Below are 24,321 nucleotides of genomic sequence, written 5' to 3'. Positions count from 1 at the left end.
TGGTGACATTGAGCGGCCGGTCAAGGTATCCACACCTATAGGGCTGGGGCTCCTCCTTTGATTACGTATGTTGAGTACGTTAGACGATACATTATAGTAACGATGAATGTGCCATACAGTAGCGCAATATTTGTTGTCCATTCACCGCTTTTCTTCCATAATTCTGAGCGTAATAGCCCGTGTAATACGTGGCTAGCTAGCGTAGGGGCCAGAAATGCTCGGTGGTAAGCCCGATTTGGCTATACTGCCGGAATAAAGTCTGGCCAATAATAGTTAACGTAACCACTTATTTCACTAAGCTCAAAATAGTTATCTTGTCGTAAATATGTAAGTTTTTGGTGTTTGGATAGGTAAAAAAAAATAAACGAGGTAAACGGCTCTAGAGCTTGAATTCAATTTCTTCGACCTCATTATCGATTTTATGACGGCCCGTGGATGAATAACCTTAAGTGAAGCTTTGGCATACTCGGTTTTGAATGATATGTTAAGATATATATTTCTTGGTTTCGAATTTATTTTCTTCTTTTCTGACCCTCGACATTCCAAACACTCCAGAGTTCTGATTCTGTACAACAGGCCTATGTGGAATACAGGATTTGCTTGCGTTCCACCTAGTGTAACAACATAGTGTTTTGTTCGCCGTGGGCCACCGGTATGCAAATATCAGTGCACGACTCGCTTCCCTTCGCACCACTCCGGAGCCCGAACGATCCCAGATTGATCTAATTAACCCTCCCCTAGTGGACTCAGACTACTTGGCTGAACCTCATTAATGCTTCACATTTATTATGGCAGCGATTCCCTGTAAATCTTTTCTAATTATGGTAATTGTTGGCGTAGATACCGCAATGAGTGGGACAAGCTAGAGACGACATCGGACTTTGGTATACTCCGTCCTCAATGACAGTCTCAGTTCTAGACGCAAGTATTTCTTGAATGCATACTATTACAGATTAGCCCCTCCCATATTAGATTCAGGATTTCTACAAACAATCAATCGCCTCTTTCGGAACCATCTACTCGATGTCGGTTGAAAGGATTCTATTGATTCCTCTCTTTCGCAGTGAACAGCCAACCAAGAGGCTCGACTTCATCAAACTGAAAACTACACGAATGGTACAGAAGCCTGTTATCCCGCCGCTAGCAGGGCCGTTTTCTAACTTTGCAAATCCTAAGGACGTCTTACACACTGTGAACCTGGCGACGCAAGTGCTGTGTATCATAGTCGTCACGATATTTGTGGTTATCCGAATATGGATCAAAGGTCGACATCATAAGAGCCTCAATGCAGAAGACTGTGAGCAAAATCTGTCATAATATTTAAGTATGCTTTCATACTAACAACCTGTTCGAATAGATTTGACAATTGCTGGATGGGTATGGCTTTCTCGGGCCGCTTGCTGGTTAGTTCTCGTGCTGACTACTTGGAAGGTATTGTTCATGGGATTTTGTGCATGCATGCTGATACGTACGCATTCTATTTCTCAACCCACGGGTCGGACATCATTAGCCATGTTATGTTTAATTCCTAGGGCGGTAAATACAATGCTTGGGACGTCCTCAGACCGAATTCATCAAGCTTCAAAAAGTCAGTATGAATAGACAGTAGCCAGGCATGTGAGCAGCTTGATTGCCAACGTCGAGGTACGTGCATGAGGACCATGCCAAGGAGACTGATCAACGTGAGCACGATCATTGTGATAGTGCGCATGTTAGTATGATGTGCTAAGAAGAAGCCAATCGCCAGAGAAACAACAATACTTTGTGCTATGTGGAGAGCCTGCCAGATGTGAAAAATGGAGTCATTTATCTATGGCGAAGAGGGTAGAATTTATCAAACACATAACAATGAGTGGATCATCGAGTGTGAGCTTCCCGAAATTTCGGCATTTCGTTTCAAGTCGAGCAGAGACCGCGAGAAGACAACCACAACCAGGCCCTATGTGGTCACATTGGCTGCCTATCATTGTTGTCACTTGTGAATCGAGTCCCCATTTAGGATGGTCATGTAATCGAATACAATTTGAATTCTACGTTATTATTTTGGAAGAATTAGCTTCGAATGCTTTATGTCCCCTTCCATACTGCCAACTATTGTTTATCAAGAATTTGTTAGAGAGGAACAAAAAGTATTGCCTAAATTTTTGCTTAGGAACGGGTACCAGAGAATTTGCACCAACATGGCAGAATTTTGGGATCTCGCTGGCATCGACGCGTTAGGCCACCCAAGCTCGGGCAGATCACATGCAGGGATGATTGTCCAGAGATTGTTTTGAGTTTGCTTATTTCTGGTACATCGAGTCTGTAGCCCAATCTGAATGACTGAAAACTACCAGCGTTTCTTACAGGAGTTTGCCCCTGATTTCATCCCTTGCCGCATCATCATGGATGTGGTTGTATGTCTTCTCTTCTGGTTCGGACCAGGCTGCTATCTACGGATCCATAATGGAGTCCACAGGAGTATGTTTCAATAAGGCTGGATGGACTGATCCATGTTCATCACCCTGGTTGATGTCTAAATAGGATCATTAGATTATCGTTCAAGTATCCCTCCCCCAAGCACTTTCTGGGGCCCACATTGAGCGAGCATAATCGGGGCTAGTCAGTTACACGGTTGGATGTAGCGGCTATCTTGGTTGTCAGGTCAAAGTACCATGCTTAATGGGGGGCCTTATTTCCTCCAAGTGTTGATCGCCGCACAAGCTCCAAATTTATGCAGGAGCGAGCTTTGTTAGGCCGATCCACAATCCTATCCCGACTCCCCCTTTGCACACATACACTCTGTTCGCTTTCCTCTTCTTCAACCCTGTTCTACCACTCCACGGTAAAATTTGTCCTCCTATTCTCTGGTTTAACCACAAGCTTAAGGTTGCTACCAGAATGGCCTCTTGGGAATTCAAGAATGCGCCCATTCACAACGATCGCGAACCCCCGGGTGGTCCCTCTGTTCTCGACCATGACAACCTACAGCTTCGACGGCTAGGTAAAAGGCCAGTACTGAAGGTACGTGCAACTGTTGCTTCGACATATGGATGTTTTTGATTGCTTATCATACTGGGTAGAGAAATTTTGGTATTCTCTCCATCTTGGGCTTCAGCTGCACGATCATCGGGACATGGGAAGGTTTGCTTGAGTGAGATAATCAATTGCCAACCTCGTTTCTGTAACTCTTTATTTTGACCAATGTATAGCACATTCACCATTGCCTTGACCAAGTTCGTGCCCCTTATTGCCGCCCATACATTTCATTGCTAACGGGGAGTAGTGGGGGTTCCGCTGGCGCCGTGTACGCGTTCATCTTCGCTTGGATAGGAACTACCTGTTGCTTTCTCATGTTGTCCGAATTGGCCTCGATGTAATTTTCTGACAGTCTTGGTGTGATTTCCTCAACTAATAGCAGGACAGGGCACCTACGTCAGGGGGACAATATCATTGGTGCGCGATGCTTTCTCCGCGCAGTACAATGAAATTCACTAGCTACCTCACTGGTAAGCTCCTCAAGATATCAATACCCGAGGAATGTGGTTCTCACTAGTTCTCCAGGCTGGCTGGCTGTAATTGGATGGCAAGCCGCGTTCGCATCAGCGGCTTATCTTTGCGGGACTGAAATCCAAGGTGCCGCAATCCTCGCACATAAGCATTATAACTCTGAGGCTTGGCAAGGTACATTGATTATGTGGGCTAGCATGCTTGTTGCACTCGTAGTCAACTTGGTTGGGGGCAGGTTCTTTCCAAGGCTCGAAAACTTTGTTTTGGTCATTCATATTCTGGGATTCTTCGGGATCCTTATTCCCTTGACGTCTCTGTCAGATCACAAGACGAAAGAGCAAGTTTTCACTAAATTCCTTAACGGAGGCAACTTCGCCAGTCAAGGACTTTCTTGGTTCGTGGGGATGAGTGGCTGTGTGTTTGCGTTTGCAGGAGGCGACGCTGCCGTGCACGTAGGTGATAAGGCCATAAGAATCATCCTGTGCTAAGACTAACAGAGGTACAGATGGCCGAGGAAGTTTCCGATGCTTCGCGAGTTCTTCCTCGCGCAATCATGCTTAGTGTGGCTATCAATGGAAGTCTCGGGTTTGGTATGTTGATAGCAATGCTTTTCTGTGTCGGCAATGTGGACGATGCATTGAATACATCGACTGGCTACCCCTATATCGAGATTTTTTACCAGGCAACAAAATCTATCCCTGGGGCTCTGGCCATGGTGTCCATCAACCTCATCATTACGGTCTGTGCAGTTATCGGTATTCTTGCTACAACATCACGCCAGTTCTGGTCGTTTGCGCGTGATCGTGGTGTCCCGGGCTGGCGTTGGTGGAGCCGTGTGAGTAGGCCACAAGTGCCTCTTGGTGTTATATCGACTGAATCTATTCAAGGTCTCCCCGAAACACCTTCCAACATATTCCATCTACCTGACTATGACGGTTGCCTGGCTTCTCGGGCTTATCAACATTGGCTCGGCCGTGGCTTTGAACGACATCACCTCAATGGCCGTTTCTGGTCTCTATGCATCATATTTGATCGTTGGAGTCCTACTCCTTTATCGCCGTTGCCGTGGACATATCGCCGGTTATGATGAGAATGGGCAGACATTGATAAATGTTCCAGGCGCGCCTCTCGTCTGGGGGCCATTCCGCGTGCCTGGTATCGTGGGTATTCTGGTGAACATCTGCGCGTGCATCTATATTGTCATCGTCGTCTTCTTCAGTTTCTGGCCTCCAAAGATGAATCCAAGCCTCGAGGACATGAACTTCAGTGTCGTAGGGACCATTGGGGTTGCCATCCTGGCCGTCGCATACTATATATTACGGGCTCGTCACGTATACAAAGGCCCGATCATGGAAGTCTCATGATAGGATCATCCCAAAACAGCGATGAATTCAGCCTACTATATCTATGGGAGACAGTCGGATGTCCAATAATGTCGAGCGCTCCTATCCACCCCACACTAATATACGTACCGGAATCGCATATTCTTCAAGTCGGTTGTGTCGACCAGTTCCATTTGAGCCAATACACCATTCTTTTCTTGATTTTCAGAAGCCTCGGCAGTCATGGTCATCTTGTCGCGCCGAGAATTCTCCCACCGCAGATAGAAGAACAAGGCAAGCCCAAGGATGACGCAGATCACAAGACAGATTATTATGGCGAGGAAACCACTCTGGAGTAATGTTATCATTGAATTCACGGGGAAAGAAAACTGTTTCTTGACAATGCACAACATACCTGATACTTAGGCGCCTCGCGTGTGAAAAATAACTGTGGTCCAATTATATTTCCAGTGCAATACATGATGAAGTAGATGGCGCTGACGGTTGTTTTCTTCGTAAAGCCACCCACATTGGAACTGATCATTGCCAGCGACACCGGCATGCTAGCGGAATAGATACCCATGAGAAGTAGACCGGCGTAGCGTGCCGCAATAGAAGTTCCAGCGTAGACCAAGGCGCTTCCCACGATACTTAATATGATCATACCAACCATGACCAGGCATCGACTATTGGGAACTTTTGAGGAAACAATGCCCCTTTGACTTGTAGTCAGTAACTCTGCATGATAGGAGATATAGGAGATGATAATTTGACTTACCCAGCCAGCACGAAAATAAACACAATAAACCCTCCAGGAAGTCCGAGTAGTAGTGTATGGAACGTGTCAAAACCAAACCCTTGCAGGACCAACCCGTTGAACTAGAAACGGTTAGGAAATCGCCCCCCGGGGATAGAGGTATGTGTGGTAGTCACTCACAGTTGTAAAGCCACCGTTGGGAATGTTGCAAGCGAGAATCAGCGCAGCAAGAAGCCAGGTCTTAATGTCTGTAAAGGCTTCCAAAATCTGACTGCGATCGATTTCCGTGTTCTTGTATCCGGTTTGATTTGCTCTCATCCGCTCTACCGCAATCAATCTCTCTTCTTCAGTGAGGAACTTGGCGTCAGTCGGGGAGTCGGGAAGTCGGAAAAGCATGAGCGTGCCCCAAGCAAAGGTGGCGAGCCCAAAAATGATGAAAAGCCACTGCATAAGGTATCAGCAAAGCCCTGTAATAAAATCAAAAACACAGAAAGCAAACACACCTGCCACGCCTTGAGACTATGCTTGATCTGGAGAATTCCGACCGCAATTAGGTTGCCGAAGATAAGCGAAAGGGAATTTCCGCAAAACCATATTCCAGCACGTAGGGGCTGCTCAGAGGTGCGATACCAGAGTGAGGTGATGAGAGTGAACCCTGGAGATAAGCTTGCCTCGGTGCATCCTAGCAGGAACCGAGTCACCATCAGAGTGGCAAAGTTCTTTGTTGCCGCATGACAGGCAAGAACAATAGCCCACAGAATACTGTTAGAAATCAGCAAATGTTTAAATCAAACATGAAAAGGCGACTTACAAGTTGATAGCTAAGTATTTCCCCAGAGGAAACTTGACCATGAGTAACGAGGCTGGATATCTATTACACTGTTAACACCAGGGAAATCCAGAGACTTTGTAAGGGGATCAAAAGTCGACCCACGAGAAGAACAAATATCCAAAATAGAAGATTCCCGATGTCCAGCTGTACTGGGACCCGACCAAGTGAAGGTTTTCTCGAATACCCATGAGCGCAGCGTAGCCCAACGTCTGTTTATCCAGGAAAGCCATCATATAAGCCACGAGCATGATGGGAAGTATGCTTGGAATGAAAAAGTCAGCATCGACGGAGTTTCGGGCACTCTTCAAATTTAGGTACTAACGTGAAGTCAATCTTCCGCACGAGTCTCCTCTCCGCAGCAGACGAGAATTGGGGGGATGAACATTGAAGTTGTTCAAGAGCTCCATTGTCAACGCTTTCCCGGTCCATTTCTTCGTTCGAAGGGCCAACATCATTCTTGACAGTGGTCCCTACCATGTTGTGATCAAGTGGTATTCAACAATTCTGCACAGGTTGTAAAGGTTGATCTTCTCAAACAACACGCCTTCCGCCACCTTATTTATACATCAGTCAACTGGGCCAGAGTGAATCTTCTCACACCAGCGTGACCTACTCTTGGCTGCCAAGATGACCATACCCCCGCAAAGTTAATCATTTGATAACGGTCTGTGCTCGCGACTGGTCCTTCCTCGGGTCTGTGGTCATTGGTTCGGTCGGCAAGGCTACATGTGGCTTGGCGAGTTTAAAGCCATGGCGGCCATGCGGATAGTTAGGGGAAACAGATAGTCTAGACGAAGCATTTTGATGTTTCTATTGGCTCAAAAGAATTAAGTTGGCCTCCCCGGATAACAAGGGTGGAGCCTATGTACTTCAAGCGGCTCCATTTGATGGAATCTCTCCTTTTATCTCCATTGTTACATCTGATTATCTGACTCTCGGCGAAAATCCATACTATTACTTTCATTCGTCTCAGATTATCGGCTACGTAACTACAGTGGGGTTCCCTATCACTCGCGCTGGAAATCCTTCTTCACTGCCTCGGCAAAGTCGTCGTCAACCAGTATCTGGCATCCAACGACAGCCATTCCGGCAGCACAGCCGATTGCCCTCTCGAATCCCTCGGGTGAACCAGCCCCACTAGTGAATTCCGGCGTATGGTTGACGCCTTTGGCTGGAATACAGAAAATACCGTGGAAGCCCGGTACAACATACGATACATTGCCTATTGTGCTAGTTATTAGTGGCGCTGAGTAATGGAACCGTATTCAAGGGTTTAACTTACCCATATCAGTCGACGCTCCCGCAAGTGCACCCTTCTGTTCCGAGTTATCGAGAAGGGTGTGGTGACCCATTGCCCGCATTGCCGAGACGTAGCTTTCACAAATCGGCATATTGCTCTTGAGGTCGTCATAACCAACCCCCCTGAATAGCTTTAGTTAGCTAAATAAAATTCCCGGATAACGGAAAAACTCCATACCATTCATATTCCACTTTGCACCCGGTAGCAGTGGCAGCAGCCTCAAAGCAGTTGATGACTTTCTCTGTTAAAGGCTTGAGGGTTTTCTTGGTCGGTGATCGAATGTAGTAATCCACCGATGCGGACATAGGGATGATGTTGGGGCGAGCGCCTCCATTCACAATGACACCATGGATCTTTTGAGAGGGCAAAATCTGTTGTCGAAGAAGAGAGATATTCACGTATGCGGAAACCACTGCATCAAGCGCATTGATACCCTCCCAGGGCGCCGCTGCTGCGTGGGATGGCTTTCCTGTGAACGTTACCTTAACTTTGTTATTTGCCAGATATCCTCCTTCCACAACTGTCGCAACACCGTGCACATCAGGGCGATTAGGTGACATTGGAACAGGGTGCACCATCAGGCAAGCATCTACATCTTTGTAGGCGCCCGCCTCGATCAGCTTCACCTTACCACCGCCAGATTCTTCAGCGGGAGTACCGAGCAGACGGACGGTGAATCCCGAGATGCCGGATGACTGCGCCTGTGTCTTCATCGCCTCACAAGTCGCAATAAATGCTGCGATAGAGCTTGTTGCGATCAAGTTGTGGCCGCAAGCATGACCAATGCCAGGGAGGGCATCTACAGTGTGTGAGTATATATTTGGCGTATACGGAGAATGGGTCAACTTCCTTACCATACTCCGCATTATACACAACCACACGCCCACCACTTCCATGGGTGAACTCAACCTCCAGAGCTGTCTCCAGGCCATAGGCCTTGGGGCGAACTTGATACCCACTTGACTGAAGGCCGTTGAAGAGCTCGCAGATGTGGTCATGAGCCTGATATTCCTTATAGGCGAGCTCTGGATTCGACCAAATCTACTTAAGGTTAGCTGTGAAATAATTTCTTCTTAATTATTAGTCGCATGCCTTGTGATTGATATCTTTCAGCTGCTCATCATATCGACGAAGTGCTTCCTGGACAGTGTCCAGGAAGGGTCGCTGGGCCTCGGGAACGTGCATATTCGGTACTTTGTTGGAGCTCAACAGGGATGAGGGGTACCAACAATGATAAGAATGCGGCGTATAACTTTATAAGGAAGAAGAGCCGGAATTCAACAGGGTCCCGTGTCCGACTTTACTAAACCCGGCATCTCTGAGTTCGCGATTTCCCCGCTTGGCTTTCCAGTTCCACTCGGCAACGCTTCGCATTTCTCGATATGGTTTAGCGAGCCGTTGCCGACAGAGCCAATCGGCAGCCCAGCATCGGCATCTTTCTTTCTTATCGTCGCCAATTTTGAAGGCCTGATTGCCTCCACTCGGCAGATAAGGCGGAGCTTTTCCCCAGCCTCCACTTCCTTTTCGACACCTTTTGAACCCCCCTAGTCATCTTCTCTCTGGCGATAGGCTCGCCTAAGCTCGTGCAACATAACTACCCCGGACTGAGCTGCATACCCGAACTCCGATATTGTTGAACGGACCCGTAAAAGATCCTCTAGCACCAGATGGGGTCCGGACGGTTGTCTCGGTCGGCACCCAGAAGATGCACAAGCAGGGCAAGACACGTTCTAAGACCGGTAGGGATCCACACGCCGCTTATCCCCTTAACTCAGCCCTTGAGATTGTGCGTATCGAAGCGGTTAGCTGATAGATATGGCCAGGGTGTCGGACATGTCGCATCCGTAAGGTGAAATGCGACGAGGAGAAACATCCTGTCGAAGGCCAGGAGCCCCATTGCCGACGATGTACGGCAGCAGGCATCAAATGCGAGTGGAAGGGCGGCCCGATTCCGCGAAAAACCTCGTCCTCCTCTTCATCTCTCTCGACTTCGAGAAAAGCCCCCGAGCAATTACCCACCCGCAATGCTGGCCAATCCAACAAGGCTGGCGCTAAGCGACTCCCGGCTCAACAACCTGTCAGCCCCTGCCAAGCGCCATTGATACCATCTCATAGGATTGGAAATGGGAACCCCAATCGCGGTCTACAAGCCGCCAACTCCTTAACGCTATCTGCCTTTGATCGTGATTGTCTTAGTTACCTCCAAAATTCGACACTAGTCATTATTCTTGGCAAGCATTGGCCATGGTCTACGATCTCATATGCATACCACCGAATCGCTGTCAACGAGCCTATGGTAATGAGCATGATCCTGGCGAGTACGGCAAGAGAGATACATCGATCACGACTCTACGATCAGGAAGCGCTTTCTATCAGCAGTCTGAATTCGGGCTCCACTGCTAACAATGAGTCCTGTGAACTTGATGGGCGAATGCATTATGGTCGAGCATTATCGAGCCTCCGCCAAGCCCTCAAGTCTGGCGTTAAGTCACCGCAGAAAGTCGAGGCCATTTTTATCACGCTCTGGTTGATGATCGATTACGAAAATCGATTCGGAAGCGGTGCTGCAGCCATCAACATTCACATTCGGGGAATTGAGAGCCTTCTTCACAACCATGTAGTTCCATTTCTCCGGGGGCACGCTCATCAGCACCATGAGCATGCAGGGTCCCAACAGACATCACCCCCTGCCATCACATTCAGCCTTGAGAATTCTCCTCGCCGTCCACTAGCGAATCCCATATCACCAGCCACCAGTGACCAGACTACTGAAGTAGGCTCTGGTCCTCTTGTGTCACAGTCTAGTCCTGTCGAGGGACTCGGCCGTACCTCGGTTCCTCTATTTCTGCTCTGGACTTTATACTTTTTTACTCCAGCAGCGTTATTCTTTGGACCTACCACAGGACGATTGGACTCTGATATTTTCCACTTCTTCCTTGGTGGACACACCGATGAAACCATTCCTCTTACACTGTCAGAACTATATCGAATTAGTAGGCAATCGCCTGCTCGGTTCTGGGGTGAGACATATCCAATGTCAGCCCAGATGGACGACATGGAGAATCTTCCGGCGTTGACTCTTTACCATCGAAGTCACGTCATTCAATTCAAAATCACTGAACAATTCAAGCGAGGTACACCTACTGAGACAACAGTGGACGAGATATCGCCCTACCAAAAGATCATCCATGAGATCAATATTATCGCGCTTGTGAGTCGCTGCTATATTCCACACACCTCTGCTATCCCGTGTCTAATCCACAGCAGGAGTACGATACCGTCCTTACGGCCGTCAGAACTTCTCAATCCTGCGATATTGGCGCAGGCCGCCGAGTGTTGGAGACAAGTCACTGGGCTGCCATAACATTCTACAGCACCATCGTCTTCTTCCACCTCTGCTTCCAAGATATTATCAACAAGCATCCGGGAACTCAGGTTCACAGCAAACTGATGCCCCTTTCCTCTGCAGTTTCGCTGGTTCTCGAGTTAAGCTTGAAACTTCACCGGTCCAGGCCGCATCTGATAGTTCGCATTACATGGCCTCTATTCCTAGCTGGAATTGCAACGTCAGACCGGATATATCAAGATTGGGTGTCAATCAGGCTGAAAGAACTTGGTCGTTTTGGACAAAACTATACGCGAATCGGCCGCCGATTCGATGAGATTATTCAGGGCGGGCACCCGCATGTCTCTGAAAAGGATCTCCATTTCCTAGCGAATTCTGAATAAAGCTTTTCTTCTGATGTCGATTTGTGCGACTGCAGTTCAATACATCATCCACATATGGGCCTCTGGTAGCTAATGCATTACCGACGAGGGTGTCATCCTTGAGGACTGGAGTAGAGGGATCTTCGTTATTTACTGATTCTTCTCCTCCGAACAATTGCTCTCATCCTATGTACATCAAAAGTCTGCTACACCCAATAACTTCTATCATCTCCCTTGCCCTTCTCAGTAGACTAAGTCATGGACACTAGTTTGGCATCGCGGACCTCAAGACTGAAAAGAAGGAAATCATGCGAGTAGATACTAGGAGTAGTACAAAATTCTGCTGTTCAGGCGGCTGTCAGGGCTGGCGTCTCGCTAAGATATCTGCCCATTCTAGATCAAGATTAGTATTGAGGGCTGAGTAACCGATCGAGCTGAACTTACGTAGGCAGGTAGCGGTCACCATGGACTTCATTCTCTTGAATTAGCTCCCGAATATCTTGCACCTCCTTGTCCGACAATTGGAGCAGAGACGATCTGTTATTTTCTTCCATTCTGTTTGCAGACCTTGTTCCGGGAATAGGGATAATGTCAGGTCCCTGTGCAAGCAACCAGGCTATTGCAACTTGTGCAGGAGTCGCATCGTGGGTCTTCGCGACATCCTTTAGACCGTCCAGCAAGTTCAAAATCTTCGGGAAATTCTCTGGTGAGTATTTCGGCAAATTGTGGCGCAAGTCTGTCTTGGGCAAGTCCTCGTATGACTGAATCTGCCCTGTCAGAATGCCACGGCCGATCGGGCTGTAGGCAACGACGGCAATACCTAGCTCACGGCATGTGTTTAAAACATCGATCTTTGGTGATTCTATATCTAGCGCGAATGGACTGTACTCGATTTGCAGGGCGGTGATAGGATGAATCGCATGCGCTCGATGAAGGGTGGCGGCGCTAACCTCGGAGATTCCGAGATGTCGTATCTTGCCCTCGCTGCGAATGGATGTTAGTGAAATTTATTAACCTTGAAGGTCGCGAGAGGGAGAGTCATACTTTTTCAACTCAACCATTGCTTCGATGGTTTTTTCAATGGGTGTAATACTATCGACGCGATGGCTGTAGTATAGATCAATAGTGTCGACACCCAGCCGCTTCAGGCTCTTCTCACAGGCGATTCGCACATATTCAGGGTCGGAACGTGCAAACAGGTGTCCTGTCTCGTCATTCCTTCGGACACCAAATTTTGTGGCTAGAAATATGTCATCTCTTTTGCCCGAACGCTTGAACCACTCGCCCACAATATCCTCGCTATCCCTATACAGATCTGCTGTGTCCCAGAAGTACTGGCCGATAGCATGTGCATGGTCCAGGAAGGCAAGTTTTTCGTCGAGAGAACCTGCCGACCCATATATACCACCAATGCTCATGAGACCGAGTCCAACAGCAGGTACCTGAGGGCCATTAGGCCCAAGGCGTCGACTCGGGATTGACATCTGGAAGGAGGATTAATAGGAGATGTAATTATTGGGTGGAAATAATGAGGGGAAATTTGCTTTGTTTCGATGATTGAAGGGGCCACTCGTCTTTATTTAAAATGAAAGGGGGGTCATATCATCTGCGAGTTTTTTTAGCTTTGGGTACTAGTCTACACACATGAAGCCATTGGCGCATGGGCCATTGGGCTCTGCAGCAAATCATTGTTTGTGTTGTGCAGTTAGCCGCAATCAACGAACATATCCCATGTCAGTCGCGGACTTAAGTAACGGACTTTATCGTGGGACTTTGTACCTAACGGATTTAACTCCAACGACCCCGCGGAATTTGTAAATGACGTCGAGACTAAGATCAAACAACGGCCTATAATCTGTATTAGGTTGTGCGACGATAATTTGGAGCTGACAATAAGATCCTTCAAAGAGTATGGCATATTTCTACAGGGATTTAACCTTATCTACTTCGGGAGCACAACGAAGAAAATACCGACGTGATAATCTAGACCACTCCTTTGCATTTTTCTACAAATGCCATTCACCCCATCGTGATTTTGTCCAAGTCCTGTTGTCCTACAAATTCCTGATTAGCTGCTTTTGCCACAAATCCAAGTTGCCGAGCTCTTTTCTTTAAAACTCAATACCCCGCAGTTCTCTTGTTGCGATGTATTCGCATCACCAATCCGGAACAGAGTCAAACTTCAGAAAATAAATGTCCTTAAATAAAGGAAGACTATCACCCCTGCTAAGTAGTAAAGCTTGGCATAACACCATCCAAGGGCACTCCTCGTCCCTCGGTGTCTCTGCACAGCGAAAAATAGGTAGTTTGTACTATAGCGATGACCATAGTTTTGCGCCTCCATGCTTCATCAATCTCTCAAAGAACCTTTATTTTAACGCCGGTAAGATGAATCAGATGAAGAGCTCCCCGTGTTTAACCTATTACCCCTAAGAATAGGGATAATTGCCATTGCGTCGCTCCACTATTGGGACTGACCTAATATCTAGCGCTTTCCTTCTCGCACCGACTATTTCCCGCTCCTAAACAGGGCGATGAATATGTAGCTAGTGTAGCTAAAAACGAGCACCTCAATAATATCAATCCCAGCCTGCTAAATGCATATTTGTGTTACAATCGTCTTACAATCAATTTTTACTTGCGAGAGCTCATATCCAAGGAACCACTCACTGAATCTAAAAGTTGGTATTCTTAGAGCATTTGCATCGAATTTATTGCGTATATATTGCGGCAGTGGACCCAGCCTTGGCCGGGTCATTAATTATGTACACTTCAAGATTTATGCAGTCCTCAAATCCAAAATCAGACGCCAAAACCGAAAATTATCAGTGGGTCCCCTCGGATCTCGCCAACCCCGTTCAGATTTTATGATCGTTTTTGTCATTTAAGGGAGAGCAGCGGGGGCGTAGCTCTGGTCAGGCGTGACAACATTGCCACCAGCAAGCTGCTTATCGGTGTAGGCGGGCCAGATAATCTGGCGGGTCTGGTCGTTGACAACGGAGAGGGTGGTGAAGCCATTGCCGGCACCGAACTGGCCGCTCCAGCCAGAGGTAATGGTGTAGTCGCCGCACGTGGAGGGGCCGCCGTTGGCCTGGGAGGCAGTGTTGGCAGTCACGACGTATTTGCAGGAAGTAGCATCGCCGGAGCCCGGGTAGATGCCGAAGGTCCAGGTGCAGGAGGAATCGTCGGAGGCGCAAACGCGCTTCATGCTTTCGATGGTCCACTCAGGACCGGCGGCCATCATGGAGACGCCGGCGACGGGGGCAGCGAGTACCGCGGGAGCGGCGAGGAGGGTAGTCAGGAGGAGCTGAGAAAGTTGCATAGTTGCGATTTGTTTGCTTTGGGGCGGATGGTTGGGAGATAGTGAATGGATTGGAAGTTATTATGTTTTGATGATAGAAAGAATGATCTTGTTAAAGGAAATATCGAAGCTATTTAAGGCATTTCTCAGCCTTCTGGGGTCATTCATCTTGGCCCTGTTCAAACCTATTGAGCTCATAGATCGTCAGAGACGTTGCTCAAAACGGATGTTCCCCAAATTAGTGAATGTAACTGTACAGCAAGAGCTGGCTAGGAAGACCAGAATACTACTCCGTACACCTTCTCGGCTTGCTCGGCATGTCTTACTTGTGTGTGTATAACTGAGACATCACCTGAAGAAGTGCTCAGTTCGATGATGATAACCCCACATCCACATTTAAGACATCTTCGAGACCCAACCAATCACATCTCGTCTGCTGCAGGGCACCCCGCGTTTGTGCGCCCCAAGATCCACGTGCTGCCGAAAGTTACCAGCTTATACGAGGAATTGTTGAGAGACCCTGCGCGGATAAATGATTCAGTTCGCATCATACCACCGTAGCTTGAAAGATCGGATCATGCAAAGTACATCTCAGACAAGCCATCTATTCTCGGTGGCTTTCCGTTGTGATCCACGTCTTCTTATCGATTTGCTATTTATAAACACCACGAACATTGTGGTTATTATGAGGAGCCTCGTAGGCAACAGGATGTTTAATCCCAGAAAATTCTTTTCTAGAGCAGTACAGTATCGGCCGTAAACAAATGTTGCCTCTTTCTATTCCAGTCCTACAGTATCATTATTGTCCAGTAGTCATACCCGAACATCGGAAAACCAGTTAGGGACCCTGCAGATCCCATTTTGTAAATGAGGGGATTTCAATTTTCTGATAGGTCATGCGAGTTCCACGGCATGTATAATAGCTCCACCGAGTACAGAAACGGACGCAAGAGGCAGAAATAGAATCTATGTCTCTGTCTGCAGCTCACCTTGTGCATTTTAAGGATTGCCTTCGAATGAATTGAGAAAATCTATTCTATGCCGCTTGGGCCTGAATTATGAACACACATCGGTTCATGAGCGACGAATGGTCTGTAGTATACGGAGGGTTCGCTCTTGCGGAACTTCTACAAGAAGTAATCAAGAGGAACATTTTGTAGCTCGAGTCTTGAAGAATTAAAAGAGGGAGTAATTAGGACGCGGCGACTTCTCCAGCGAGAGCTATAGATAAAAGACTAGGTTGACCGGGGAGGACCGCCACCCGGGCGGGTGGCTGTTCTAGACTAAACAAGGTTGTACAGACCACAGGACCAGCCAGGTACTGAAAAATTGTATAACTAGCCCAGTCGCACAAAAACGCAACATCGAGACTACTCACTAACTATAGCGCATCGGTTATATAATCTACAAAGATTCATCATCTATGGAACTTTTTCAGTTCCATCCACCGGAGAGGCGGATATACCAGCATCGCCCAAGAGGACCCAACCCAAATACCCAAGTCAGAGCCATAATCGCCAACCATCTCCGCAATTGGACCAACAAACCATACCTGGTCCATAGACACAATAGCTCCAGCCCAACCAATTAAAAAGGCCAACAGTGCCGCGATGCCGATCGGCAGTTTGGACGGATCAGCCCACGCATCCCAGTCAAATCCCAGCGATCGGCGATAAATGAGATGCTCTTCAACGGCAATGGTCAGGTAAATTGTCACCCAATATCCCATGAGTGACAGCCAATCGTCAAAAATATCGTATAAATGATTCCGTCCGACGAGGGCGCATGCCGTGTAGATGACAACGCCGACACATGAGTAGAACCACCGTGGAAGCCTTGCCAGCTGGCGCCCCATGATCTGGAAACCAAGCGAAGCGGAGTAGGTGCCGGGAATGTTGTTTGCAATGAGACCGAGGGCGACGAGAACGCCCATAAATTTACCGAATCCGCCAAGACCATCGTAGCCAGCGAGGATCAGGGCCCCGGACGAAGTGTCATAGGCTTTTTCCCACGATGCATGGGTTAGAGTGCCCGATGCGAGTCCGACGCCCATCAAATTGGCAAAAGTCAGGGCCAGTCCCACACCGAGGAATGTCATGAGGAAAGTCTTCCATTTAGACGTGGTAGGTGGGAAGTAGACGTAAAAGTCGGCTCCTGCAGGTGCCCAGGCCACAGAAGCAGATAGACAGAGTGAAAAGAAGGACAATCGGTTCCCGGCAATGGTTTGAGATGAACCGGTCGAGACGATTGAAGTATCAAACTTGGGGCCTGCACTTCCGACCAGGACAAATACTGCGATGATCTGTGGAATCCATGCCCATCGCTCGTAGATATGGAACAATCGCATGCCGAACAAGACCACCACCCAGGTTACAATTGCAATGATGATAATTCCCACGACGACGGTCATACGACCCCCGGCAACTGCGGAGAGGACTTGTCCACCGACTACACAATCAATCATGCCGTACCCAAGCATGATAATGATGTTGAGAAGACAAGCGATCTTGCTCGGGTAGTAACCCATGAAATATCGTGCGACAACCTAGTTCGCGTCAGTTGATGATCTGCTATTCACCCACGAATGGAAACTGACCATAGTACGATTGCCACTAGCTGGTCCGAATGTACCCATATAGCCAACACCCGCGGCTCCGAGCAACGCGCCGAAGGTTGCACAAAGGGCGGAATCCATAAATCCCAACGAAAATGTCAATGGGCCCATCATACCCAATGCCATGTTATTCGCTGTGATGTTGGTGCTGAACCATAGCAGACTCATCTGCAAGTAATCAGAAGCCTTGATATCATGGCGCTCATGGAGCGGAACCTGCTCGATGCCACGAGTCTCGAAGAATTTGAACTCGGCGAGACGGTCATTAAACCGGCTGAAGATATTGCCCGACTTAGAACTCTGGGCGATAGGATCGACGGGCGCAATATCAGATGAAGATGATTGCATGTCTGGATGGGATTGTATCCCTTTCTCTTCGTCTTCCAGAGACCGGGCCATGATGGGTGTCAGACTTGTCAGTGTCAAGGGGGAAAAATTGTATTTCTGGTCCGATGGGCGGAAGCCTCCACCACCCGGCCAATCTTATCGGGTTCGGCATTGCTTGGCTTGCTTGTTCTCGTCTTTAGGATCCACCCAATTGGGCCTATTCGCTACTGCAAGGCGACCAACGCAATCAGCTAGTTGTCTGCCAATAAGGGTTGGAAATAGTGTGGGATCATTACCTATTGTAATTAGCCTGGTTAACGAGTCTTCGTTCTTGGACACGATAAATACCCGCGGATAAGATGGATACCCGCGTTAGGGATTTGACCGCGTTGGTCTGTTTTAAAGTTATAGGTTGACATAGCTTTTTACTGAATCACCGACTTAAATCTGGGTATGGCCGTTCCTCTGAAATATGTCGTTCTTCTGTTCGAATTTCGAAAAGCATACCTGTAATACAGATAATGGGGTGCCTGCCTGGGCATTAGTTGGGGATGATGAATACTGGAGCGGACACATAATCGAGGCACATACATCCCGCTTCGCGGACACTTGCCCGTCTAGCGTTGGACTAGCTCTGACACGCGGACAAGCTCGGCAACAGAAAGAAGCATTTAGAGGCCACAATTAATTGATACATCATATATTCATTATATTCATACGAAGATGGAATATATGCGCTCTTTATTCTGTCATGAAAATAAATTAAGTATCAGTGTGAAATATGTTCAATTATTTGGTGAGTAGATAATCAAGCTTTGCAGCTATATAGACATTGGCGGACATTCCACAGCCTGTAGCAGCATAGTCTCGGTAGGCATGACATTTATCGCCCAACGTACTTGAGCTCCAAGTATCTTGCAGGGAGATAGCTCAAAGCTGTGACCACAAAAGTAAACTCATTAGCGACATCACCACCATAATCACCAATCAATCCCGCTAGAGGTCCGATAAACCAAGTCTCGTCCATGCCCACACACCAAGCCGCAACACCGAGGGCAAAGGCCACGGATGCACCAATACCCACAGGCAGTCTAGCCGGGTCATTCCATCCTTCCAAATCATAGTTGTCAAAGTTGCCCTTGCGGAAGATGTAGTGCTCCTCGAACAGAATCACAGCGTAGCTGGTGCACCAGTATCCCAGCAAGCTCAGGAAATTTTGGAGATACGTGTTGAGTTTCTGGCGACCACCAATGGCCAGTGCGAGAATGCAAATGAAGCAGAAAATGGTCCAAATGAATCGGGGAACACGAGCAAACGGTCGCGAAAGCTGCTGGAAGGAAATCGCGGAACTGTAGATACTGATGACGTTCACGTTGATTCCGGACAGAACGAGCAGCGTGAGGAGGAATTTGGCAAAGCCACGGGGGTAGAGCATATCTTGAATGAGATAGCCGATTCCCTCCTCGTATGCGCTGGACCAGTCGGGCTTGCTGTTCAAAGCAGAAGCGACCACACAGCCGGCGACCATGCCGATCGAGGTGGGGAGGGCAATTCCGAACGTGGTCATGAAGAAGACCTTCACGCGACTCACGTTGACAGGATAGTGAACATAGTAATCACTGGCCATAGTGCACCACGATGCGCTCGAGCCGTAAACAACTGCGATCAAGCTGAGAACGGCGCCCGCGAAACTGGCGCCGGTGGCAGTGGCCGGAGTGGTATTATCGGCATACTTGCCAGTCTGGCCAAAGATGATCATGAAGATCACGAAGAAGATGATCCAAGCCCATCGCTCGTAGAACAGGATAGCCTTTAATCCGACGAAGGAAATGACCAGCGCAACGACAGCCAGGATGACGATGCCGAGAATCAAGGAGACACGACCGTCGGAAACCGCAGTCAGTGCAAGACCACCCGTGATACAAGAAACGGCAGCCCAGCCCATCTGCTGAATAGCGTTGAGCAGAGCAACCAGCTTATTAGGCCACCAGCCAAAACTGTATCGGCTAACACTGATCTGGCGCAGACCAGTGGCCGCTCCGAACGTGGCGCAGAATCCGCTAAGAGTGGCAGCAAGAATTGATGCGAAGATGGTGATCAAGATCGACTGTTTCATGCTAAGACCGAATTCCCAACCGAGGAAACCAGTCGCGAAACAAGACGTGTTCATGGTACCACTGGCCCACAGCAACGCCATTGACAACTCCTCAACCCAATGCACCTTTCTCTTATCCTCTGGACGCTTGCGATTGATAGCCTCGGACTCGATACCAAGCTTGTTGTCCATCCTAGACTCCAGCGCACGCATCTTGGCCATCATGCCGACACCGTTGTCCGGGATTGCCTCTAGCGAGGTCTGCTCCGCAGAGGGGTACTTGGCCTCGGCCAGGCCTTTCTCGGGATCGTACGCCATGCTAAGCTATCGAGACAGCGTCTAGCAAAGGGGGGAGAAAAAGAAAAGGAGGGCGATCGCAACGTGCAAAGAGCAACGGTGTGGGGATTTAAACAAGGCTGTGGGGGAAAGATAAGGCTTGTCCGGAGCCAGAACTCTTTTATCGCTCTTACTAGTTTTAATTAATCCCATGAAATCAACTCGATTTTTTTTCTTTGCCTCGGAAATCAGCATCGGAAGAATGATAGGCGGATTGGAAGCTTAGCGTATGTCGGGCCCTTCTAAGTCCAGTATCTGCTTGCCTGTTCAGGCCAAGGTTTCAACGCAAATACACGCCACGCGAGGAGCCCATTGGATGGCACCGGGGTATCTGCGGAGTCCGCCTCCTAAAAAGTTAGAAGAGTGTTAAAAGTCCACGTGAGCCGGGGCTGGAGGCAAGAAATCTCTCGCGGTTAAAGTTTTAGGGGGCCGTTTGCTTGTCAGATCTGGGTGCCATGCGTTACCAATGTCCAGGTTTAAAGCCAAGGTTTGCCCAGAAGGCTTGCTTCGAAGAAGCTTCTTCGAATGTGCAGCCGGGGGAAACATCTGTTTAGTCAAGGATCGAACTGCAAGCGAAACATTCCAATGTGCATTTTGATTTACAATTTTCATATTTCCTACTCAACAATTCAATAGCTTTGCGATCGATAGAGATACAAGTTGTGGCGATAACATTTTTCCAATGTGCCTGTGCCCGGTCGGAGATTTCCGTTCCAAATCGTAAGCCATAACGCGGCTGGCGTCGGACCAAGGTACTTAGTGTTCCCAGTACGGAGACATAAGCAAGATAAGAAAGTAGCACTTACGAGGTGCACATACCAGATGAGCGGGGCGGCGCCGGTAAAAAAATCCAGATTCAGGGGGGTTGGCCATAGTGTAAGGAGCCAACGAGGAAGAGCTTTTGGTCTCTTGGCTTCTATGGTTTATAGTGACAAGATAGACGACTCGGCTGTCAGGAGTGATTATTGGCTCCCAACGGGTCTTAGAGTATGTATATCACCGACTCACCCGCCCCGAGGACCGCCACTTAGGGCTAATAAGTACCACTGGCAGTAAGAAGCTGATTCTTTGAATAGGAAGTATTCTATTGGTTTACGCAAAACTATGGTTTCAAATCTATAACTGTGTTTTCTATTGAAGCTGATAGAGTTTCTCGCTATGTTTTCTGGAAATACAGAGATGCACAGATGCCACCACAAGCGCTAGGAACTGAAGGCCTAAGGGCCAAACAGCGTCAAACAATTTAATTCCATAGTTCTGTGATTGATTCGTCGTGGGCATCTCAGAGAAATAAAAACGGCGATACCAAGAGAGCTAGAGGCAGGAATAAGGTGAAATAGCAGAGAGGGCTTGAAAGAGTATTCGATAAGCGACTACAACGACATCAATAATCTGGGGTTGTACATTGATTTGCTTATCGGGTCTTATCGGTATAAAGTAACATATAATCAACAGTCGCAACTACAGTACTGTACTGTCTGTCTGTCATTTAGCCCATTCTGGCCCCCACTCTCAAATTATGGGGCATATTTCCCCTCGGAGTCCCACGATGTCCCAGCAATTAACACCATAGAGGTAGTCCTCCGTCGACTATACAAACCCCAGACCAAACTCACACATAGGAACCATGACTACTGAGCCGGTCTCCCCGTTTCCTCCGGGGTTCGCCATCGCGACTCCACGCCTACAAATCCATCCTTTTGACCCCGACAACAGTTCTCACTGCGAGTTCCTGGTCAAACTATGGAACACGGATGACTTTATCAACTCATCTGGCCGGACTGGCATCGACACCACTGAAAAGGCAGCAGCTTTTATCCGACGACGCGTCCTAGCAGACTACGCTCGCAACCGACATGGCCAGTTTCTCGTATCTCTCGTCGAAGCCACCCATCCCCCTAAGCTTATCGGCTGTGTATCGCTTATGAAGGGATCTCCGCCTGGTCCGCATTATCTTGCTCCTGACGTTGGATATACAATTCTACCAGAGGATATTGGGAAGGGATACGCGACTGAGGCGTCCAAGGGGCTTCTTGAATATGCCCGTGTCGAACTAGGTATCCATGCAGCTTTTGGATTCTGTGCTGCGACGGATATGCGCAGTCGTAGGGTCTTGGAGAAAATTGGCATGGACTATCGAGGGGTAGCTGCGTTGTCGGTCTTTGGTGGAAAGGAGAGTGCGGTTTATACCCTCCATGGGATGGATAAGGATCTATCTGTGTATAATCTCACGGAAGACCTTTGCGATAAACAAAGTGATATATAAGGGTTCTGGCGGTCCGTATACATCGGAGGTGCTATGGTTGATAGCTTTCTTACACCTCAGTTTAGAATCTGTGACATGTCTATGAAGTGCAGGCATGACAGCAGCTCACAGATGAACAGGTCTGCATTGTCCTAAGGTACCCGAACAAATCAAATGTGAAGGTTTTGCAAGTGACATGAAAGATCGAAAGAGAAGTGTAACTATTCCCAAGGCGGTCAACATGCACCAGCCCCAATCCGGCAGAATGTCCACCGCCCAGCCCACACTTTATCGAACGGCGGGCACACTTTAAACCTCCCCTCGAATCAGCTGCTCATCCACCCCCACCTCCGTCCACCGAGGATCGACCGTGAATCTCAGCTTGTCGAGACATCTCTCAGCACCTGCATTGCCCAACGTTGTCGCAGTCGGGGCCTCCAGCACCCCGGGGTTGATCCACCCAATCTTCGGCGCTGCCACCCACCCACCCTCCGAAAACGAGGAAGCAGCCTGAGCGGATCTCGTTCCGACACAACCCATGGTCAACATGATGGAGGACTTCAACAGTGAGACAGACAGTGACTACACAAGCTACTGGAGAGACTGGGTACGTTGGCCCTTCCTTGGATATTGCGCCATGCGCCTCCCGCCACCCCCGCTGCTCGTGAATCTGGGTCATCGTCAAATGTTGCGGCATATGGCTGGACGATCGGCCTCGCAGCATGCTGGTTCCCAGTCAAGCTATGAGGGAAACCCATGATGTCGCATGTCAATTTGAATATGCTACCATATTCTTGTCCGTCTCGAATACCGCTAACATGCCATTGCTTATCGTTTAGTTTGTGTCATCGCGAGGAAATGAATACTTTTGCGAAATCGATGAGGATTACTTGACCGACCGGTTCAACCTCACGGGCTTGAACACTGAGGTCCCCTACTATCAATATGCTCTGGACCTGGTGACCGACGTTTTCGACCTCGATGCCGACGACGATCTGCGTGAGCAAATCGAGAAGTCGGCTCGTCATCTTTATGGCCTAGTCCATGCCCGATACATCGTTACCACACGCGGCCTAGCCAAGATGGTTAGTTCTTTCACGTTACCCTGTCTGACTTCAGATGCTATAGACCAACAACTAACATGTCTCCAGCTTGACAAATATAAGAAATGCGACTTTGGCAAGTGTCCCCGCGTCCTTTGCGATGGACACCCTCTCTTGCCCATGGGCCAACATGACCTCCCAAACATGAGCACTGTCAAGCTCTACTGCCCGAAATGTGAAGATATCTACAACCCTAAATCCTCCCGCCACGCCTCCATTGACGGTGCTTACTTCGGCACTTCATTCCACTCTATCCTATTCCAGGTGTACCCTGCCCTCAACCCCGAGAAGAGCCAGCGCCGCTATGAGCCACGCATCTACGGTTTCAAGGTCCACGCTGCAGCCGCTCTCGCACGCTGGCAAGACTGCTGCCGTGAGGACATGCAAGACCGCCTCGCTGAATTCGGCATGAGCCACAAATTCGTCGAAGAAAGCGACAGCGAAGAGGAGAACTACGAGTACGGCGAAGAGAACGAGCCTGCAAAGACGGAGAAGGTCGCCGGGGATGCGGCATCGGGTCGCATGGATCTGGGTAACTGATTGGCCCATCATACAAGTGGTACTGGATCTCACACGAGCAAACATTTGGCGTAACGGGGAGATGTTTCCTGTGCTTTGATCTTCCGTGATATGCTTAACGATTAATGGCGTTTCCAAGGCCCATATGGCGTGCCTTATAGTTGTTCTTACCGACAATGTATCTACATCATTCCCCTATTCTTGCCTGGAGCTCTCCCTTGTGGAGATATGAAATGAAGGAAATAAACTCAGATGGTACGTTCAAGGTAACTGTATCTTTCCAAATGCTAGTCTATAATCTGTGCATGGTCACGCCGGATAGAATGCTTCATTTTGTACATGATACACGCCTGATTTAGTCTGCCTGGGACCT

At 48.5% G+C, this 24,321-nt stretch overlaps 10 protein-coding genes across 10 annotated transcripts; 4 read left to right on the top strand and 6 right to left on the bottom strand.

Moving 5' to 3' along the window:
* Positions 1 to 2,880: 2,880 nt before the first annotated feature.
* On the top strand, positions 2,881 to 4,853 carry N7496_006464 (uncharacterized protein; the record flags this gene model as incomplete). The annotated part of the gene is made up of 6 exons (XM_056699393.1): positions 2,881 to 3,003; positions 3,192 to 3,355; positions 3,406 to 3,488; positions 3,544 to 3,941; positions 3,995 to 4,324; positions 4,377 to 4,853. The coding sequence occupies 6 exons, from the start codon at positions 2,881 to 2,883 to the stop codon at positions 4,851 to 4,853; spliced, it is 1,575 nt and encodes a 524-aa protein (XP_056554806.1).
* Positions 4,854 to 4,948: 95 nt separating this feature from the next.
* Positions 4,949 to 6,877, bottom strand: N7496_006463 (allantoate permease family MFS transporter; the record flags this gene model as incomplete). The annotated part of the gene is made up of 8 exons (XM_056699392.1): positions 4,949 to 5,161; positions 5,227 to 5,527; positions 5,590 to 5,690; positions 5,749 to 6,012; positions 6,072 to 6,330; positions 6,380 to 6,439; positions 6,503 to 6,661; positions 6,723 to 6,877. The coding sequence occupies 8 exons, from the start codon at positions 6,875 to 6,877 to the stop codon at positions 4,949 to 4,951; spliced, it is 1,512 nt and encodes a 503-aa protein (XP_056554805.1).
* A 530-nt stretch (positions 6,878 to 7,407) lies between these two features.
* N7496_006462 (M20 family metallopeptidase) lies at positions 7,408 to 8,885 on the bottom strand (the record flags this gene model as incomplete). The annotated part of the gene is made up of 5 exons (XM_056699391.1): positions 7,408 to 7,622; positions 7,683 to 7,822; positions 7,878 to 8,499; positions 8,555 to 8,741; positions 8,793 to 8,885. 5 exons carry the CDS (start codon positions 8,883 to 8,885, stop codon positions 7,408 to 7,410), a joined length of 1,257 nt encoding a protein of 418 aa, XP_056554804.1.
* A 520-nt stretch (positions 8,886 to 9,405) lies between these two features.
* N7496_006461 (uncharacterized protein) lies at positions 9,406 to 11,429 on the top strand (the record flags this gene model as incomplete). The annotated part of the gene is given in 3 exon segments (XM_056699390.1): positions 9,406 to 9,501; positions 9,514 to 10,911; positions 10,965 to 11,429. 3 exon segments carry the CDS (start codon positions 9,406 to 9,408, stop codon positions 11,427 to 11,429), a joined length of 1,959 nt encoding a protein of 652 aa, XP_056554803.1.
* Positions 11,430 to 11,755: 326 nt separating this feature from the next.
* N7496_006460 (uncharacterized protein) lies at positions 11,756 to 12,892 on the bottom strand (the record flags this gene model as incomplete). Its single annotated transcript, XM_056699389.1, has 3 exons — positions 11,756 to 11,801; positions 11,853 to 12,392; positions 12,453 to 12,892. 3 exons carry the CDS (start codon positions 12,890 to 12,892, stop codon positions 11,756 to 11,758), a joined length of 1,026 nt encoding a protein of 341 aa, XP_056554802.1.
* A 1,400-nt stretch (positions 12,893 to 14,292) lies between these two features.
* N7496_006459 (uncharacterized protein) lies at positions 14,293 to 14,730 on the bottom strand (the record flags this gene model as incomplete). The annotated part of the gene is made up of 1 exon (XM_056699388.1): positions 14,293 to 14,730. The coding sequence occupies one exon, from the start codon at positions 14,728 to 14,730 to the stop codon at positions 14,293 to 14,295; it is 438 nt and encodes a 145-aa protein (XP_056554801.1).
* Positions 14,731 to 16,126: 1,396 nt separating this feature from the next.
* Positions 16,127 to 17,722, bottom strand: N7496_006458 (purine-cytosine permease family protein; the record flags this gene model as incomplete). The annotated part of the gene is made up of 2 exons (XM_056699387.1): positions 16,127 to 17,254; positions 17,306 to 17,722. 2 exons carry the CDS (start codon positions 17,720 to 17,722, stop codon positions 16,127 to 16,129), a joined length of 1,545 nt encoding a protein of 514 aa, XP_056554800.1.
* An 811-nt stretch (positions 17,723 to 18,533) lies between these two features.
* On the bottom strand, positions 18,534 to 20,063 carry N7496_006457 (uncharacterized protein; the record flags this gene model as incomplete). The annotated part of the gene is made up of 1 exon (XM_056699386.1): positions 18,534 to 20,063. The coding sequence occupies one exon, from the start codon at positions 20,061 to 20,063 to the stop codon at positions 18,534 to 18,536; it is 1,530 nt and encodes a 509-aa protein (XP_056554799.1).
* A 1,645-nt stretch (positions 20,064 to 21,708) lies between these two features.
* N7496_006456 (GNAT family N-acetyltransferase) lies at positions 21,709 to 22,347 on the top strand (the record flags this gene model as incomplete). Its single annotated transcript, XM_056699385.1, has 1 exon — positions 21,709 to 22,347. The coding sequence occupies one exon, from the start codon at positions 21,709 to 21,711 to the stop codon at positions 22,345 to 22,347; it is 639 nt and encodes a 212-aa protein (XP_056554798.1).
* A 526-nt stretch (positions 22,348 to 22,873) lies between these two features.
* Positions 22,874 to 23,969, top strand: N7496_006455 (casein kinase II subunit beta family protein; the record flags this gene model as incomplete). Its single annotated transcript, XM_056699384.1, has 3 exons — positions 22,874 to 22,933; positions 23,166 to 23,411; positions 23,478 to 23,969. The coding sequence occupies 3 exons, from the start codon at positions 22,874 to 22,876 to the stop codon at positions 23,967 to 23,969; spliced, it is 798 nt and encodes a 265-aa protein (XP_056554797.1).
* Between the last annotated feature and the right edge of the window lie 352 nt (positions 23,970 to 24,321).

This window comes from Penicillium cataractarum (assembly GCF_028827025.1).
Source record: "Penicillium cataractarum strain IBT 29864 chromosome Unknown utg000005l, whole genome shotgun sequence".
NCBI lineage: Eukaryota > Fungi > Ascomycota > Eurotiomycetes > Eurotiales > Aspergillaceae > Penicillium > Penicillium cataractarum.
This window is presented reverse-complemented; position numbering and strand designations above follow the sequence as displayed.